This window comes from Fistularia commersonii, chromosome 20 (assembly GCF_037954325.1).
Source record: "Fistularia commersonii isolate RoL2024-O1a breed Wild chromosome 20, RoL_Fcom_v1.0, whole genome shotgun sequence".
Classification (NCBI taxonomy): Eukaryota; Metazoa; Chordata; class Actinopteri; order Syngnathiformes; family Fistulariidae; genus Fistularia; species Fistularia commersonii.
This window is the reverse complement of record NC_141303.1, coordinates 1,319,504-1,339,337: the sequence shown is the minus strand read 5'-3', so window position 1 is coordinate 1,339,337 and position 19,834 is coordinate 1,319,504. Positions and strand designations below refer to the sequence as shown.

General features: G+C 45.6%; 1 protein-coding gene across 1 annotated transcript; it reads right to left on the bottom strand.

Moving 5' to 3' along the window:
• Positions 1-462: 462 nt before the first annotated feature.
• Positions 463-18,431, bottom strand: opn8b (opsin 8, group member b). The gene is made up of 4 exons (XM_086167413.1): positions 18,310-18,431; positions 8,775-9,068; positions 7,538-7,863; positions 463-3,874 (listed from the first exon to the last, which is right to left on the bottom strand). The coding sequence occupies exons 1-4, from the start codon at positions 18,386-18,388 to the stop codon at positions 3,524-3,526; spliced, it is 1,050 nt and encodes a 349-aa protein (XP_086023539.1). The 5' UTR covers positions 18,389-18,431; the 3' UTR covers positions 463-3,523.
• Positions 18,432-19,834: the final 1,403 nt, after the last annotated feature.

Here is a 19,834-nt window from a genome sequence, read left to right as displayed (position 1 = left end):
TATATTCCCATCTCGTCTGCGTGCTTCTGAAATCGCCAATGAACATCTCTCCGCATCCAAAGAACCATTTGCTCTTGCTGACGTCAATAAGCCGCCTGGCATTTGGTACGATTATGCATGAGACGGTGAATAAAAGAAGCCGTTGTCTGGGAATTCTTAAAAATGGATTTATCTCCACGCCGTCGGCTGTCGAACTGAATTTCGAGTTCCCGTCAGAGCTTAGCTTTGGCAATTCGCTCCGGTCTGTTGTGACACCACGGATTCTTAAAAAGTCCACCCCTCGTCCGAATCCAGTCAGTGTTTATTCGTGATGAATCGATTTTACACACCAATACACCCAGCATTCTTGGCTCCAAACGCACAAAAAAAAAAAAAAAAAGAATCACAAACTACAGCAGGAACAAATAAATATCGTCACCTGGTTTATCGTCACCTCCCTCTTTTTTTTTTTTTTTTTTTGACAAAAATGATTATTTTCTGCCTAAATCAACTCCTCGTTCAGTGTATGGCTCACTTTTTCTTTGTAGTTTCAAACAAAACAACTTCAATATGGCAACGTTAAATAAATAGGAAAAAAAGGACAACACAGTGAAATTGACTTAGTGAAGATCAGCGCAGGTGGATTCGTTTGATCGCAGGTGAAAATACGTGGAAAACTTGGACGCAGCAAAATAAGAAACAGGTTTAGTCACAGGAACAGGCCCACCTCAAAACTCCAAACTTTTGAATTTTAGTTTTTTGTGTAGTTGCAGTGAACCCTGCTGTACACTGGGCTTTCCAGGAAAATGATGAATTTTGCTTTTTAACAGTGAATAAACGACAAAAAACACCCGAATCACATACATGTGTAAACCTTGGCAGGAGCGTGTCGCGAAATGTACAAATTACCCCGTTAGCTAAGCTATCGATTTTCCGATCGGGTCACAGTGCTTATTGCGACGAGCAACGAGGTCCGTCGTCCGACATCTTCAAGTCTCCATCAGGCGTCAAGGCTTTTAGATTTTCAGAGAATTGGATTCCGCCAGATGACAAATACGGAGGCATTGTAGTTTTCCCCGTGTCGTTTTATCGATTTTTAACGATACGCCATCCGTCACGGCGAGGCGTCGCCCCTCCCTCGGCTTCCGAGTCAGCGGATGAAGAATGTCTTTTCATTTCTGCCGATCCGTCCGCTTAAATTTTATTTTTCTTTTCCCCCATGAAGGAATGTATATTTTCAGGATAAACAAAAGCAGTGACGACAAACCTTCGCTCAAAAGAGCTTGTCGTCGAACCGATTTTTTTTTTTTTTCATTTCAAAACAAAATCCGCCGTCCACAAAACGCCGCTTTGTGTGTGAGTCGCGTTCAGACGAAGGAAAATGCCAGTCTTTCTCTCTGGTTTCTAGGTCACAGTGGTTGCACTCCATCTATTTACTTGCAAGTCATAGTCGGCTATTTGGGGCGTCACAGTGGCGCATCGGATTAGCCCTTCTGCCTCGCACCAACAAGATCTGCGTGGGGTTCCTCCTGGTTCTCCGCTTTCCTCCCACAGTCCAAAAACTGCGATCGGTCCAGGGTGAACTCCACCTCTCGGAAAGCCTCCGGCGGCCCCTGATCCTGGGTGCAGGATAAGCGGTGTAAAGAATGAATAAATCAACGAGGAAGCTATTTCAGGCCAGAGCGCAAGTACTTAGGGTCAACAGTCCAGAGCAACAGAGAATGTGGAAAAAGTGGTAAAGAAACGGGTTCAAGCGGGGCGGAATGTCGGGAGGAAATTGTCAGGGGAACGAAGAGATAGAAGAACATCAGCCAGAATGTAAGGAAAGGTGGTGAGATGATCTACAAACAGAAAAAATGAGTAAAAGACAGGAGGCAGAGCTGGAGGTGGCAGAGATGAAGATGTTGAGGTTCTCTTTGGGAGCAACCAGGATGGAGAGGATCAGGAATGAGTCCATCAGAGGGACGACACGTGCTAGATGTTTTGAAGAGAAGGTCTGAGATGTTCGGGTCATGGACAGAGGAGGGAGAGTGAATATTATGAGAATTATATTGGTAGACGGATGCTGGAATTGGAGGTCTGGAGGAAGACCAAAGAGAATATTTATGGACGTAGTGAGAGAATATGAAGGTAGTCGGTGTGAGAGAGGAGGATCCAGAGAATAGATGGAGAAGGTGGATTCCCTGTGGAGACCCTGGAGGGAAAAGACCAAAGGAGAAGAAGAAGAAGAAGAAAGAAGCTATTTATGAGCGAGTCTGAGCAACATTAGGATGTACCCAGAACTTCTCAGCGGTCCTCAGATGTCTTCTGAGATGGAGCATACCGTGGGAAGGTACACTGAAGCCCTCACCGTTCCTTGTCTTGTTATTTCAGGGTTTTTGACATGTTTTTTGGCTAATTAAGGCTTCCAGAAGATCCAGGTTTAGGATTTGAAGTCAAAAAGGGTTAAGTCCCTGCAACCTTGTAGGCGATGACCTCACAGCCCGGCAGCCACTCGGGCGGCGTTGTCGTCGTTTTTGTGAACGCCTCCGCTTGGGGTCGAGGAGACGGCGACGTATCGGGGGAAGCAGCCGAAGAGCGGAATATACCTGCTCGGCGCTAATCCGGATGTTTCGTCGCCCGTTGTCTCCGTGTGGAGGCTTCGTCCAAACCAGGCAAGGGAACGGAGACAAACCTTGAAAGAATAAGACACAAGCCAGACAAACACCACAGGAACAAAAAGTCCGGGTCCCCCGGAAACTGTTCATCTATTGCCGGCGGACTTTTGTGCGCTCTCATCTGGGAATTTCCAGAATTCGGTTCCGCAATTAAGATGCGGTAGTCAAGGGAAACGGTGCGGGGATCGTACAAAAAAAAAAAATAAGGCCCAGCTGAATTTTGTGAAAATTCCACAGAAGGCCGGATGGATGCGACAGGGAAGAAGCCACTTTTTTTTCTTTTTTTTTTTTTTGACATATTTATTTTTCTCTCTGTATTGTTTGTGGAGTCCGGACGTGAGTCACGAGGCAAGCCGTCCCGAACCCGCGCTCTCGCTTTTTGCTCCTGAACTGTACGAGCCGACGCGAACAGACTGACTTCGCCCGTCCAAGAGTTTGGAGCTGGAAAAAAAGACACAATTAAAAGAAGCAAAAGTTATTTCCAATACACGCCGTCTCATTTCGACCGAATTTGTTGGACTCGTCGAGGCGACGGGGGAACCGCATGGAACCGGCGTCGTCCGGCCTCTTTGTTGTCGACGTGACCTTCGCTTGACCCCCGTGTTCACGTGGCGGTCCAGCGTCCAACTGTCGCTCATTTCACGGAATATTCGTAAATATTACACGGAGGCCGACGTCTTTATGACTCCGGTCGCCGCTGACGTCCGCGCTGTCAGAGAACTCTCCAAGGATTCATTTTCATTAAACCATAATATAGCAATTTCTTCCTTTTGAAAATATATCACTATATACATATATATATATATATATATATATATAGTTCTAAGATGTTTGTGGACAACATTAGAGTGCTGCTGAAAGACCTTTCCTCCCGAAGTGCAGGTTTCTCAGGCCAGAGTCACGATCTTTGACTCCATGATGTCCGGCAAAGAGGAGCGAGCGGCTCCCCGGCTCTTCTCGTTGGTGCCGACCATGTAAATGTCATTGTCGTCGTTGGCGACCCGGCACTGTTTGGAGCCGGGACACATCCAACGCAGCTGCTTTATCTCCCTTTTGAAGCTCTGGCTGAAGATGTAATAGATGAGGGGGTTGTAGACGGTGGAGCTCTTAGCGAACATGCACGGCAGCAGGGTGACTTCGGGCGGGATGGTGCTGCTGTCCCGGAAGATGGACCACAGGCTTACGAGACCGTACGGAGCCCAGCAGCTCAGGAAGCCAACGCTGATCAGGACGGCGATCTGCGGGACGGAAGAGGCAGGACGGCGTGAGTCGGAAATGCATTTCAGGGACGGCGAGAGCTTTTTGCTTGTTTAAGCGCGACAGATGAAGAAATTCTTTGTCCCAAAATTTGCAGATTGCATCTATTCGTCGCGGCGTATAAGACACAGCGGACGTTTTTTTTCCTGTTCGAACCGCTCAGATTGACGACAATGACGCAGTGATAATCATATCTCCATTCGCATCGGCCGTGACCTCCGGACGGTTTCCATATATACTGCTCAAAAAAATAAAGGGAACACTTGAACAGCACAATGTAACTCCAAGTCAATCCCACTTGTGTGACATCATAGTGTCCACTCAGGAAGCAACACAGATTCATTTGGACTTGTTTTAAGGACATTACATCAAAGTTGGATCAGCCTGGAGTTTGTTTTTACACTTTAATTTGGAGTGTGAGTCCTAATCCAGACCTCCGTGGGTTGATACAATTGATTTCCATTGATCATTTTTGTGTGATTTTGTTGTCAGCACATTCAACTGTGTAAAGAGCAAAGTATTTCATAAGAATATTTCATTCATTTAGATCTAGGATGTGTTTTTTAAGTGTTCCCTTTATTTTTTTGAGCGCCGTATATTAAGCTGCCTAGATGGTTTCCCCCGTCTCACGTCCTGTACCGTTGGAAATACTTGATGTGCTTCATTTGCACCCGAAACGTCGAGAAATGACTAAAAAAAATGGCATTGAAACTTCATGCAGAGGGTCGGAGGAACAGCCTCTGCTCAGAGTAGAATCAGAATAAATTTGTATTTGTACCTGACGGGCAATTGAGGGAGCAGCAACAAATTGTGAATATCAAAGGATAAAAAATAAATAAATAAATAAATAAATAAATAAAAACAATATTAATAAAAAAAAAAGATAAAATTAAAAAATAAAATAAAAAGATATATACATATATATGCGTGTGTGTGTATTTATATATATATATGTGTATATATTTAATTTAATATTCTTCTTTCGGTCATCACAGCGAGTCAACTTTCTCCATCTAAGCCTCTTTGGATCCTCCTCTCTCACACCAACTACCTTCACATCCTCTCTCACTACATCCATCCATCTTCCCCTTGGTCTTCCTCTAGACCTCCAATTCCAGCATCCGTCTACCAATACATTCTCTATCCCTCCTCCGTCCATGACCCAACCATCTCAGTCTGGCTTCTCTGACCTTCAAAACATCTAACATGTGCTGTTCCTCTGATGGACTCATTCCTGATCCTCTCCATCCTGGTCACTCCCAAAGAGAACCTCAACATCTTCATCTCTGCAACCTCTAGTTCTGCCTTCTGTCTTTTCGTCACTGTTACTGTTTCTAGTAAACCTGGAGATCCTGCTGCAGACCGAGACCTTTCCCAGAAGGGTCTCCATTTCCCTCCAGAACCATGCGCTTGCTTGATTGGAGACTCTGCATCGTCAAAAGGTGTGAGGGATCCATGTGACTAATCCATCCATCCATCCATTCCTCCGTCCATCCATCAATCCATCCGTCCGTCTATCCGTCCATCCGTCCGTCTAGCCGTCCATCCATCCATCCGTCCATCCATCCATCCATCCATCCATCAATCCATCCGTCCATCCATCCGTCCGTCTATCCATCCATCCATTCGTCCATCCATCTGTCCGTCCATCCATCCGTCTGTCTATCCGTCCATCCATCCATCCATCTGTCCATCCATCAATCCATTCGTCCATCCATCCGTCTGTCTATCCGTCCATCCATCCGTCCATCAGTCCGTCCATCCATCCATCCGTCCGTCCATCCATCAATCCATTCGTCCATCCATTCGTCCGTCTATCCATTCGTCCATCCATTCGTCCGTCTATCCGTCCATCCGTCCGTCTATCCATCCATCCATCCATCCGTCCATCTTCAGGGGTCATGTGACCCCTCTCCATGCAGAGGAGCGGCGACTCTACTCCAAACCTCCCATCCCATCTCAAAGTCCAGCCACCTCGAGGAAACTCATTTCGGCCGCTTGTATCCGAGATCTGGTTCTTGACCGCAGGTGAGGGTGGGAACGGGGATCGACCGGTAAATTGAGAGCTTCGCCCTTTGGCTCAGCTTCTTCTTCACCACGTCGGACCGGAAACCGGTTTCAGGTTTGGAGGAACCACATCATCCACAAGAAGCAGAGACCTGATTCCTGCGGATCCTTCCGGAGAAATTCTGTCTGTAAACGTAACAAACCGAATGGTCAACAAAGGGCCGCCCAGGTCCGAGTCCGACTCACGACCGGCAATGTGGACTGTGACGACAATAACCTTCTTCTTCTTCTTCTTCTTCTTCTTTCGGCTTTTCCCTTCAGGCGTCGCCACAGCGAGTCAACCTTCTCCATCTCACCTTAGTCTCTGGATCCTCCTCTTTCACACCAACTACCTTCATATCCTCTCTCACGACGTCCACAAATCTTCTCTTTGGTCTTCCTCCAGACCTCCTGCCTGGCAGCTCCAGGACGGTGACGATAATAACTATAACCCTCGGGACATTTAGTGTTTCTTTTACTATTTGTGATTGGGTGTTGAATCATCTTGTCAGTTTTTCTGTTTCCAGTTGGCCGGGGGGCAGGAGTTCGGTAGGTTGAGGACTTTCTGGATTGGAAAAGTTCGGGTTCTTCTTGATGTAAACACTGAACCTGCTATAGTGACTGGACTGGAGAACTGTGAAGACTTGGCCGTCGTGTTAGTTAGCGAGCTAAGCTAACTGGCTCGCTACACACGGCAGCTCGGCTAGCGCTCCAGGTGACCCCGAAAAGCCTGGAGCTGGACTTCAGAACACTGACATTGATTCTGCGCCAAGCGCGAGTACTTCGCTTCATTTGGCTAACGGACTCTGCTTAAAGAGGGCGAATTCGCCTCTCTTTTTTTTTTTTTGTCCTCGTACCAACCAAAGTAACGGGCCCGTATGTTTTTTTTCGGCCCCCTCGTTCTTCAGCGTCCATCAAGCCTGCAACTGGGGGGTTTATTTTTCTTTAATGTTTCTATAAGTGGTATTTTTTCAAGAAGGGGTGAATACATTTTACCACACATGGGAATAATTCTCGACCCACGGCGCCGACCTCTGAACCGGGTTAGAGAAGTGCTACATAACCAAATATATACTGCTCAAAAAAATAAAGGGAACACTTGAACAACACAATGTAACTCCAAGTCAATCCCACTTGTGTGACATCATAGTGTCCACTCAGGAAGCAACACAGATTCATTTGGACTTGTTTTAAGGACATTACATCAAAGTTGGATCAGCCTGGAGTTTGTTTTTACACTTTCATTTTGAGTGTGATTCCTAATCCAGACCTCCATGGGTTGATACAATTGATTTCCATTGATCATTTTTGTGTGATTTTGTTGTCAGCACATTCAACTGTGTAAAGAGCAAAGTATTTCATAAGAATATTTCATTCATTTAGATCTAGGATGTGTTTTTTAAGTGTTCCCTTTATTTTTTTGAGCGCCGTATATTTATGGAGCGCTTAACATTAAAGTGCTGGATCAGAGAGGACGTGAACACCAACGCGCATCGATTTATTCCGGCGACCGTGGAAAGAACCTCCTGCAAAGGAACCCCGAGCAGACGCGTGGAGAACTTGAAGACTCCCTCCAGAGGAAACCCAGTGAAACTTACCGTCAGCAGCCTCCGGTGGAGCTTGACAATGTTGTGGACCCGCTGACTGCTGATGGACTTCTTGTAGGTGAGATAAAGCTTGATGGCGATGCCGAAATAGCAGATGATGATGATGAAGGAGGGGATGGCCAGGTTGAAGGAGAACATGGTCAAGACGAAGGAGAAGCCCTTCTCCTTCATCTGGCCCCAGGCGAGGGAGCAGGACAGGCCGAAGGGCTCGGGGCCGTAGCGACCCCAGCCCAGGATGGGGAGCAGAGACCAGAGCAGCGCGTACAGCCACGTCAACGCGCACAGCATCTTCACGTTCCTCCAGCTGATCTTCTCCCCTGCGGAGAGGGCGGGGAGCGGGACGGAGTGAGCGGCGTGCCGACAGAAAGGAAAAGAAAACGTTTTCGGAGGCGGGACAATTTAGAGAAAATCATATTATATCGTTCTGAGGCCGCGGAGCGACGGTGAAGACCGCGAAATGTCACGGCTCTTCGGGGACAAAAGGAAGGGGGAAGAAAGCCGCGTCTTCTCGAGATCCGTGAACATCTCGGGAGAAATACCGCGCACGAAGCCGTGCACAATTTCCTTTCACTCCCCTTTTAGCGTCATTGATCGCTCAGGTGCGTGAAAGCGAACGCCTCCAGGATGTCGTGGTGTTTTTTACCATTTTTCGAGCGTTTCGGCACGATTTAATGTGACGCTCACATTCGAATTAGCCTCTCATGCTAACGCTACCTGCCGCGCAGGGGACCCGATTCGACAATCTTTCCAGACGTCACTCGACCCGGCGGATAAATACGTAAAACGAAATCAACTCGGAAAGGCGTCTCGTTGCGAAAAGGCGTTTCTCTTGTTGTTGTCGTCGTCTGTTTGTCTCTGCGCTAATTAGCGCATGAATTTGATCCGACTGTGCGGCCCCGCAGGGGGGCGCGTTTGCAGACGCATGAGTTTCTGACAAGATGAGGGGGTTTCAGGTGGAGAAGAGGTGAAGAAACAGGCTTGGAACGGGTGGAGAGGCGGAAGAGGAGGGCGGGGCGGCCATGTTTGCGGTTTAGAGACGCCGGAGGAGGACGGAGAGGGTCGACACATGTGAGCGGAGAAAGGAGAAGGGGATGGTTTTGGACTCGGACCGAGGAGGGGTGGTGGGAGGATGCTGAGGTTTGGAGACCAGGGAGGACATTGATGGACGCAGGGAAAGAGGGCGTGGAGTTAGCTGGCGCGAGACGGGTCAGACGGAGGCGGCGCTCACTGGGAGACTGCAGGTCCAGGGACACCACGAAGCGCACGATGGCCAAGATGGTCAGGTTCGTGATGCTGGTGATGCCGAAGAAGAACCCGGCCAGGCCGTAATACACGCAGGTGGTGTCTCCTCCCAGCCAGTGGTGGTTCCAGGCCGAGGCCACGGCCAGAGGGTACATGGTGACGGCGGCGCCCAGGTCCGTCACGGCGAGATTCACGCTCAGCAGCTCCGGGGGCTTCATCCTCGATGACCTTTTGAACGCCGTAATGAGGACCAGCAGGTTTCCTATAATTGAGAGCACGGCTGAGGGGAGAGGAAACGGGGGGTGGAAACACAAAGGTGTGCGAGTGAATATTTATAATGAACACAACTTCTGGGGGGGGGGGGGGGGGGGGGTGGCTTTCTAGTCGACGGCCGCAAAGAACAGCTTCCTCCTCCAGAAGGGAGAAGCACGCGGGAGATTTCAAGGAACTTTTATTATAGAAAAATAAATAAATAGAAGAGCTAAAAGAAAAACGAGCAAAATGCGAATATGTAAACAAGTTAGAGCGGCTGACGTTAGCCCTGTTAGCCCTGTTAGCCCTGTTAGCCCTGTTAGCTCTGTTAGCCCTGTTAGCCCTGTTAGCCCTGTTAGCTCTGTTAGCCCTGTTAGCCCTGTTAGCGCTACATTTACATGTGAAGCAAGGAAGTAGCTTGTTTTATTATTGCACCTCTTTTATTTTGTTAGTTTTTCTCTACATCAACGACAGTTACATGGACCACATATAATGAAATGACATGATCATGTCATGACATGAAATATCAGGGGTGAGAAATAAAATGGGAGGGGTGAAAAAAAAATTACAAAAAATAAAAAAATAAAACAAAACAAAAAAAAAAAACAAAAAAAAAAACACTGCACAAACGTCATCCAAAACAATATGATGCTTCTATCAAAACTTATCATATCAGAAAAGAAATGGCAGGAGCCCACGGTTTAGTAAAGATAGTCTTCATAAATATATTATTTACTGCATCTGGTAAATGTCCCATACTTGTTGAATCCATATATTTTAAACAATTGTACAATAGCTTTTAATGCTGCTGTGAGCAATATGCTTCGGAGGCATTTTTCATCCTATTCCACCTATTTTAGTGAATTATTGCACCTTGATTGTTTAAAGTGTATGTAGTGCAGGTCGATAGAGTGTGTGTGTGTGTGTGTGTGAGAGAGAGAGAGAGGGAGAGTTTACAGCGCACGGCTTGAGTTCAGAAGTATTACAGCTTTCGGGAAGAAGCTGTTTCTAAGCTGGTGATTTTGCTCTGAACTCTGCTTTCACATTTGAATTAGACGTCTGTTTTCATCTGGTTTCATCCTGATATTCATTCGTTCATTCATTCATTCATTCATTCATTCATGATCTGGACTGCTTATCCTGCAAACCGGTCGCCATCAGTCCCATAGAGACACACAACCATTCGCCCTCTCCCTCTATATCTATTAATATATACAGTGTGTGTGTGTATTAATATATACACACACACTCGTGCATATAATTGAGCTTTTGTTGAATGAAATCACAGGATTTGTGAGTGGCGCCGTTCGCATCAATGCGACGGCGACCCATGTGAACAGCAGCTGATAAGGCGGAGAGGCTGCCAGAGGTAAAATAAATAAACGAAGCGTGTAAGAAAACAAACTATCACTCTTTCACCAGAGAACCCAAACCACAGATCGTACCTTAAAGTAGTTGAAATGTTATTTTCAAAGTGCCGAACGGGGCGAAACAATTGCGGGTGTGTTTGGTGTTTGCTTTCCTTCCAGAAGCGTGCAGCCGCTCGGCCGGAGACTCTGCATAGGCAGAAGGCGACTGGGGGTGACGGGGCAATAATAACAAAAATAAATATATTGTGCCGGATCAGAGAGAAGGTGAACAACGACGCACATTCGAAATTATTTACGCCAGGGGTTTAGAAGCTTCCGGTGCAAACACTCACGGCGCTGCCCTTATAATCACATCAATACGCCGCATTATTCATCGCTCTGCGTGGATTTGAATAAATGCTTATTAATCAGCCTCTGGTCAAAGTAAATATGATCTGGTACTATGTCGGCATAGTGATGAAAAATGAAAATGCACTGTTGATGTAACTGCACCTTAGCACTCCTGATACTTTAAACATCAAGCCCTTCCATATGAGATAAGATAAACTTTATTGATCCCCATCGGGGAAATTCCTTTGTCACAGCAGCGTAATAGTGAAAATATCAAAAAAAAATGGAGATAAATATGAGTATAAATATAAATAAAAGGGCAAGACAGGAGATAGCACAAAAAAAAAAAAAAAAAAAAATTAATAGGCAGCAATATCTACCGCGGCATAACTTGTCGTTGTTATCGCTCTCCGTGACAAAATATTTTTAATTTTTGCTACTTTTGAGATGAGATGAGATGAGATGAGAACAACTTGATTAATCCCGAAGGAAATTGTTGTGCCAGAGTTTCAAGTAAAAACATAACAGTAATAGATAATAGTGGAAAGGAGGAAGAATAAGAAATACAAGGAAATATAAATTGTCATAGCTGTTAGCAGTAACTACAAAGATTGAAGATTCCCTGCGGCTGAGGGAAGAGGAATTAAAACGTTTGCACGGTGGGTCTTGGATTAACGCTGTTCCAGTGCCCTCTATGTGTGAACGTACGGCAGTAGGACAATAAAGTTGACTTTTTGCTATAAACCGGACTTTTGTCTCTTAACTCCCGGTGACTTGTAACGTGACTCAGAGGTCACTCGCAATGACGCGGAGAGGCGTCGCCGCCGTCCAGACTGCAGGGTTGCACGTCGGCGAGAAAGAAAATGAGACCTTTCCCTGCATACTGGCTAATTTCTTCATTTCATCGTCGGTGAATATTAAAAATCTGTGCCGAGGGCCACGCCATCTCTCCGTGGACGCCAAGGCCTAACGGTGCATTCATATTGCACGGAGTCGCTATATAAATGCCCCTGGGGGGGGGATTCAAAATGATAGTTGCTCCTACAATCTTCTCCAGAATACACAAGGATATCTTGATTCGTGCCGACGTGCAACCGATGAACACGAAGCCGGCCCGCGCGGCGATTCTAATCATTTATTCTCTATAACTCATTTCTTGGCTCTTTATTAAAAACACATGATTCATCCATCACTTATTCAGGGAACTGAGTTTCTCTTCGAGAGGCCGCGGTAACCAGGGAGGGTCTGTGAAATTCACAATGTTTTCCTTTGAATTCGTTCCTACGTCGAAGCCTGCCAGACCACCAACTCCAATTAATAAATCCTTGAGCGGCGTAATTACCGCTCGGTCTGAGGTTTTTTGCAGTAGAATATTAAAAGGTGAGCCAAAGAGCGCATGACGGAAATTAAGCTTTTTATTTTTATAAATATGACAGCCTGTGCGTGACAAATTCTGAGCGCAGCCGCGACCTCATGAAATGGCCGTAGGTATCTTTCTCACCTCAGTCCTCCCTCGGCGCCACACCGGTCTAATGGCATCTTATTGATTAGAGAAGGATTACGTGAGAAAAAGGAAAAAGGCAGATGTTCGCCCACTACGTCTGCAAAGTGTTCCTTCATCGGCTCCTCGGCTGCAGATGACTGGCTCATAATCAATACGCTTTTTATTTTTATTTTAGCGCAGATTATTTGTTAGGGATGAAATAGGGTGGCACAAGCGATCCAACATTTATATAGCGGTTTTCAATCAGTAAATGTTTTGAGGCTTGAAAGGAGATCAAGTGAATACACATCATTCGGTTCAATTTTGAATGGACAAGGGAAGTATTTGTCCTTGAAATAAACCAAAGCAGGAGGACTAACGCACAAAAGCCTTTTTTGAAGAAATAATTTCGATTTAGAGTGATGATTCGTTGAGAGAACGGTCACAGTGGAATAAGCAGTTTAAACAGGAATTTTTATGGTTTAGGGGACATTTGCGTGAAAAAAAAATCTAGAATTCAAGCAAAGAGTTTTTTTTTTTAAGAACCGTAGATGAATCGTTAGAAATAAGCTTAAGATGACAACAATGTTATTTGTACTTTTAACAAATCTTTTTCAGATTGCTGAGGTTGCTGCAGCTCCCAAAGCTGCACACCCGCCGCTAGGTGGCGCTGTTTCGCCGCATCAGTTTTATCGCTCCCGGTGGCATAGCGGTCTACTTCCGGTTTCCTCGTGCGCGGACCTGACGGACGGGGAAAGCAGCGGCCGCTCATCGTCGCGTGAAATAGTCATTAACGCTAACATATTCCTCAAATATTCCCGAACGTGGTCAGAAATGATGAATTTTTTGGTGATTTAACAGAGGTGGTTTTATTTTTTACTACAGGGGTCGTGTTTCTGCAACTTGACGCGAACCGTTCGTTAGCGTAATCTTAGCGATATTAGCATGCTAATCTTAGCGATGTTAGCATGCTAATCTTAGCAATGTTAGCATGCTAATCTTAGCGATGTAAGCATGCTAATCTTAGCGATTTTAGCATGCTAATCTTAGCGATGTTAACGTACTAATCTTAGCGATGTTAGCATGCTAATCTTAGCGATGTAAGCATGCTAATCTTAGCGATGTTAGCATGCCAGCGCCGCACCTCGTCATGGAGCAGAAGACGTCCAGCTTTAGAGAGTGATAAAAGTCTCTTTTTCTTCTTTCGTCTTTTTCCTTTAGGGTTTGTCACAGTGAATCAATTCTCTATCTAACCATATTCTCCGTATCTTCCTCTCTCAAACCAACTCTCTTCGTATCCTCTCACTACGTCCATAAATCTTCTCCTCGGTCTTCTACTCGACCTCTTGCCCGGCAGCTCCAATAAAAAGTCACTATATTTGTTTATTTCTGTTCAACTCAAAACTATTAAGGGAACACTTAAACAACACAGTGTGACTCCCAAGTCAATCGCACTTGTGTGAAATCAAACTGTCCACTCTAAAAGCCACCCTTATTCATTTTAAGCACATTTAATCACAGTTGGATCATTACACTTTGATTTGGAGTCCAGACCTCCATGGGTTCATACGTCTGATTTCCATTGATCATTTTTGATTGGCGATTTTGTTGTCAGCACATTGAACCGTGTAAAGAAAAAAGTATTTTAATGAGAATATGTCATTCATTCAGATCTAGCATGTGTTATTTTAGCATTTCATTTATTTTTTTTGAGCAGCGTATTATGGTGTAACAGCTGCCGAGGCGTACGGGGGCTTTAAAACATTCTCATGAGTATCAATGTGGGTTTATGGTTGTTGAATTTGAATTCATTTGGATGTCATGTCTGCCAATAGCCACAGCCCAGAAGTCAAGAGTTCATAGTATTTTAGCACTCTGTTTTCACAGCATTCTATTTTCTCAAGTCATTGTATTTTTGTGTCAAATTGAATATCATGTTTTGCTCGCCTCAAGATCGTTAATCCATGTGGTACAAAATTAATTTGTCACAAACCTCAAAGGCTACCGTGTTCTGGGGGGCGTCTGAATTATTTATGCCAGCGGTCCCCAACCTTTTTTGTACCAGCCACCAGTTTTATGCATGAAAGTGTTTCAGTGGATCAGTTTGAGGTGCGGGTGTTTAATAATCAAAACAGTTAGGGGAAGGCGGAAACAGGCGTTTTTCAAAATAAGATCCAGAAGGTCTCAAAAAAAAATGAGCCAGCGAGTTTGGAGACCGAGGTTTGGGGACCACTGCCTTATGCTACAGAATCTTGAACAACAAGAGTGCATTTGGTCCCACTGCCTGACTTCATATTGCAAACAAAAAGGTCAAAAGCTGCCATAAAAGTTTTCAAACAGTATTTTCATTATGTGTTTATGAATAAACTCAAATTTCTTTCAAACCTATGGCGGGCTTTGCTGTCTCCAAAGCAAGAAGACCCAGGATGTCTCTCAGTGCCGCAGTAAAAGGGACAATTTCTAAGCGTCTAAACTGAATCCTATCAAAGAATTCTGTGAACCGTCTTTTCCAAATCACTTTTTCAGCTCACCTGAGTTGAACGTACATCCTTTCAAGATATTACCGAGACAAATACGAGGTCTTTTGAAGTTTAAGATTCTATCCTGAATGGCAATTCTGATAACGGAACGTCAGTTTTGCCAAGTCCCACTCAAAGTACAATCACCCCACTACCAACCAAAAGGGAACAGTTTGGCAAATGAATATCCTGCTGTTTGGTTCGGTTCCTGGGCGCCTCCCGGCTCCGTTCCTGCTCATGGTTCGACCCCGAGGATTTAAATGCAGAGGACACATTTCGCTGATGCTGTGCTGAAAGTAACTGGATGTTGTGAAACGTTGGCAAATTTTTTCTTCTAATTCAACCCACATAGATGGGTTTTCCATATAGATAGAAAAGAGACTTTCACATTTTGAGTGTCCAGAAATTACCACTTGATTCCCTGAGGCCTCTAAAGGCAATGACCTCCTGCATTTCACTATAATCACCGTCACGCTGATTAAGAAACAACAGCTTCGACCTTGTACAAGGTGACAAAGGCTGTTTTTGTGTTGACATGCTGGAATCTAATGTTTGTTTTGACCAGGAAAGCTGAATGAGGTCCTGATCTTGTCTTGTAAACGTCTGGGGATGTTCATGTCATGGTGATAAATGAGATCTGTTTCTGCATCCAGTGACCGATGAACACGGACAATTCCATCCAGACTCAAAGCTTTTCTTTCTTTTAATTTTATTTGCTTTACACTTGCGTATTTAAAAGTATTGATATCAGATGAATCCTATTAGCATCTGCCTATAATCCTAGAAACCTAACTTTTTTTTTTTCTCATAACGTTTCATTTTTTCCAGGGGTTACCTGGTTGTATTGTCTTTTTAAAACCGTTTAAAGATTTGCTCAAATTCAAGTTCCCGAAAACAAATCGGAGAAATCCCCTGTGTAATTTGTGCGCACTGGATGAAATGTCTAAAAATAAGCCGGCAAAAGGTACCAGAGGGAAGATTTGTCCCAAATGCTCATTGAAAAGCCAGATAGTAAGCTTAGAATGTAACACACCTCGGCATGTTCACTCACATGCTTTATCTCCACCTTAGCGGTGACAGCTGTCATGTCTGGCGGAGTATCTGAGGAGAGGCTTCCTTCACCCTGATGACCAGGGCAGCCGCAGGAAGCGCTGACGTAACGGCCGGTTTTGGTGGCTAACAAGGAGCGAGTACATCCCACGCACTCAAGAGGTGAGACGAGGTATTAATTGGACAGAAGACGTCGCGCAAGGAGCCGAAGACCTCGTGGCGAACAAAGATCGGGTCATTACGGGACTCCTCTGCGCTCCCGCTGCCTTTCTGGTACCTGGTGACATAGCTCGCCGTGGCGAAGACATATTTTCCATATTTTTCACACATTGGTGGTAATTGCTGAGGGAGACGCTGGCGATGGCTGACACGCTGCACGGGTTAGAAGCCACTTGGGAAATATTTAATTACAGGAGCCACCTGACGTGCCTGTTATTCACCGCACCTTTTCATTTGCCACAAATGAGGTTATCAGAGACGAATTATATTCATAGGTGAAAGACTGACAGGGTGAGCAATATCTCGTGTACTGTGCTTCATTAATTAGGTTAGTAATGGGTAGAATATAAAGAACAGGCGATTGTACAGCGAGTACCTTATTCTGATTATGGGGAGAAGACCTTTGGGAAGGTACAGCTCCTGAGGTGTCCTGTCTTTTCAGACACTTTCAATTTCACCTGTGCATTTTAGAAAACAAAAACTAGATATCGGTAAATGTCTAAAATTGTTCCTCCCTTTCTGTTTATTTTGGGGGGAGGGTTGGAATTTACCCATGGCTTTTATTGATCGTTTTTTCGTTAAATGCTATTTCGTCATCATTCATTGTGTGTTAGCACTTCCTGATTTCGGAGCAAAGCATTCGAATGTCCATCGAAAGGATTTGAATTTGTTGGCTCTCTCTCCCATTTTCTTTGATTTTCAATCCATCAGTAAGTTAATCTTGTTATGAAAAGTACACGACGCAAATGTTTCCAGCCTTTGAAATTCTAGCGGGAGTTGTATTGACATCAAAAGGTCAAGAAGAAACCCCAGCAGGGTCGTGGAAACCATGGTGACTGACTTTACATGTTGTGTTTTCTTCCCCCTCTGACTACCTGCTGACCTCATGACTGCGGTGTGTCTAATGTATTTAAAAGATTTAACAATGTGAGCTTTTATATGACAGCAGATCACAGAAGAGAAATGCGGATTTTTCTTTTGTTCCCTTGTTTCTTGAGGGAAGACAAACGTATCTTTAGATTTATCTGAGGCTTTTAGTCACAAGGTCTGGGGGCGTTCGTTATTGCAAATAAAAACATTTAAAAAATGTAAAAAAAAAAAAACCTTTGAGGTATCAGTGTGTCCCCTTTTAGCATGTTAACATTTCTGACAACGACTCTTTGTTATCAAACGTGCACATTACCATTTGCACAGTCGCCGCAAAGATACAGTTAACTAAAGCTAAGCCGGTAGAGTTAACGCCGCTGGAAATTATGTATTTAATTTGGTGCAAGTGACGCCTGCCTTCAGCGCTTACTTGTTAAGTCGTCCTTGCTGCTGTTGGCAACGGGAATTTTCCTGCTGCCAGATTAATAAAGGACTACTTTATCTTAGTAATGTTTCATCTTCGTGTTAAATATTCTTATCTTTAGTGGGATAAAGATCTTCATCTAATATCCATTAATAAGTAATGATTGAAAATTCTTGAGCAGTAGCAGCGGTGTTAAAGTCATTTTTACAGAGGGACACATCAGCATCATGGTCGCCCTGAAAGGGCCCCATGAAAATGATAATAGTATAAATGTAATTAAATGTAACTACACCTTCATGTTAAATTTCTCTGAATTCATGTCTCATCCAAATCCAAAATGTTACATATTCCCGTCTTTCTTCCATCTTCATCAACTTTTCTTTCCCTGGACATTTTAGGGGTCATTTGTATTTCTCAATTCCCCCTTGTTGAAATTGTCATTGATGGGCGTGAATTGTGGGAAATGTAGTTTTTGGTCAATGCACGCGTTTGCTGGAGGAACTACAGGAAAAGAATAATGGAACCTTGTTCAAATGTTCCCCATGAAATCCACAGTCCAATCTTAAGCGACATTTCCTTCTCGCACCCAAAATGTTTTGTAGAGGCTCCAAGAGGATCTGGACAGGCGGCGCCACCTGTGCAACCCAAGCGTGGCCCTTCTGCAACCGGCCTGAAGTGACCTCCTCAAGAACAAGTCAGCCACACACACACACTCTCACACACACCTGTCTCAGCTGCTCTATAAACAATCATCTCACCCCAAAAAAAATCAGCAAATGTGAATTTTGCTTTGACAGTTTAAACAGGACTGGAGAAGTTTCTGCACCCCCCTCCTACAAACCCCCACCCGGTGAAGGACACTGGAGAGCAGAGGAGGTCAATCCAGCTTCCAAGGTAAGTTCCTGCCGTTGCGCAACCGGGAAACACACCAAACGACTTTGCAATACTAGGAGTCGAGGAGGAGGAGGGGGGGGGGGAGGAGGAGGAGGAGGAGGAGGAGGACTTACCCACGACCAGCAGGTAACAACCTGCTCCGATGTCCATGGCCGGCGACAGGGTGGACGCGTAGATATCCGCCGGAGCCATGACGCGCGACCGCAGCAAGAGACGGCCGGTCCGGCTTCATGGGATGGAGGAGGAGGAAGGAAGGAAGGAAGGAAGGGAGGAAGGAAGGAAGGGAGGAAGGAAGGAAGGGAGGGAGGTAGAAGTTGAAAGCCGCTAAATGCGCTCTGGTGTCAGATCCATCTGCGCTCAAGTGGCGCGCAAGAGCCGTGGAGTTGCGCAGCTGTCCCGCTCCGTGCGCGCTGCACCGCGGGCACGGCGTGTCCTCTGCAGCCCTGCTGCTCAGCGTCTGAGCTCAAGGCATCGGCGGGAGTTTGGAGGGGGTTGCGTGTCGTGCGGGGGGCTGAGCTCGACGAGCCGGGGCGCTTAAAAAGAGATAGTGTCCACTCCCGGCGTGCTCATCGCGACGGTGGGCGTGGGAGGTCACCGCGTGACGCGGGGAGGCTGCGTAACGACACGCAGGTTTCTTAACCCACCTTCTCCTGGTGCTCCATCACAGCGGAGAAGATCGGATAATTCAACCGAGGACCGACGGGTTGTTTTCCTTCCTAGTTTGTCGCGATGTTTTCTTTTTGCAGTTTTTATCAGGTCGTGCTTTTGATTTGTTTGTTCGGGTCTTTGTTTTAGAATAAAAGAAGCGCCTCCAGAGTCTCAGGAGCCTCCAGTGAGCACATCTCCTTCGGTTCCCCGTCGAGATCCCGCCGGGTCTTCGTGTTAAAACCCCGAGCCACCATCAAAATGTGTGTTTTTCTCATTGTTTATGTCTCATCTCATGTAATGGCCGCCCAGGCCGGGGGGGAGAATTTCCCCCGTGGATCAAACGCAAACATGTCACATGGCCGGCAGGTTTTTCACTCCGGCCACTAAGTTTTATATTTTTGTGTGACGTGAGAATTCTCGCGTCAAGACAGGGACTTGCAAAATTCCCCACCTTAATCCGGCAATCCTGTGTTACTAAATCATCTTCTTCTCCTTTCGGCTTTTCCCTTCAGGCGTCGACACGGCGAGTCAACCTTCTCCATCTAACCCTGTTCTCTGGATCCTCCTCTCTCACACCAACCACCTTCATATCCTCTCTCACAATCTTCTCTTTGTCTTCCTCTAGACCTCCAATTCCAGCATCCGTCTACCAATATATTCTCTATCCCTCCTCCGTCCATGACCCAACCATCTCAGTCTGGCTTCTCTGACCTCCAAAACATCTAACATGCGCTGTCCCTCTGAGGGACTCATTCCTGATCCTCTCCATCCTGGTCACTCCCAAAGAGAACCTCAACATCTTCATCTCTGCAACCTCTAGTTCTGCCTGCTGTCTTTTGGTCATTGGAACAGTTTCTAGTCCAAACATCATCGCTGGTCTCACCACTGTCTTGTCCACCTTTCCTTTCATTCTGGCTGATGTTCTTGTATCTCTTCGTACCCCTGACACTTTTCTCCACCCATTCCACCCTGCTTGGACCGTCTCTTCAC

Bases quoted from the DNA above. Each gene is read 5' to 3' on its own strand.
- opn8b (XM_086167413.1), bottom strand. From the start codon at position 18,388: ATGGCTCCGGCGGATATCTACGCGTCCACCCTGTCGCCGGCCATGGAC. The intron at 9,069-18,309 runs GTAAGTCCTCCT...CTCTCCCCTCAG, and splicing joins TTGTTACCTGCTGGTCGTGG to CCGTGCTCTCAATTATAGGA. The intron at 7,864-8,774 runs GTGAGCGCCGCC...CCCTCTCCGCAG, and splicing joins CCTGGACCTGCAGTCTCCCA to GGGAGAAGATCAGCTGGAGG.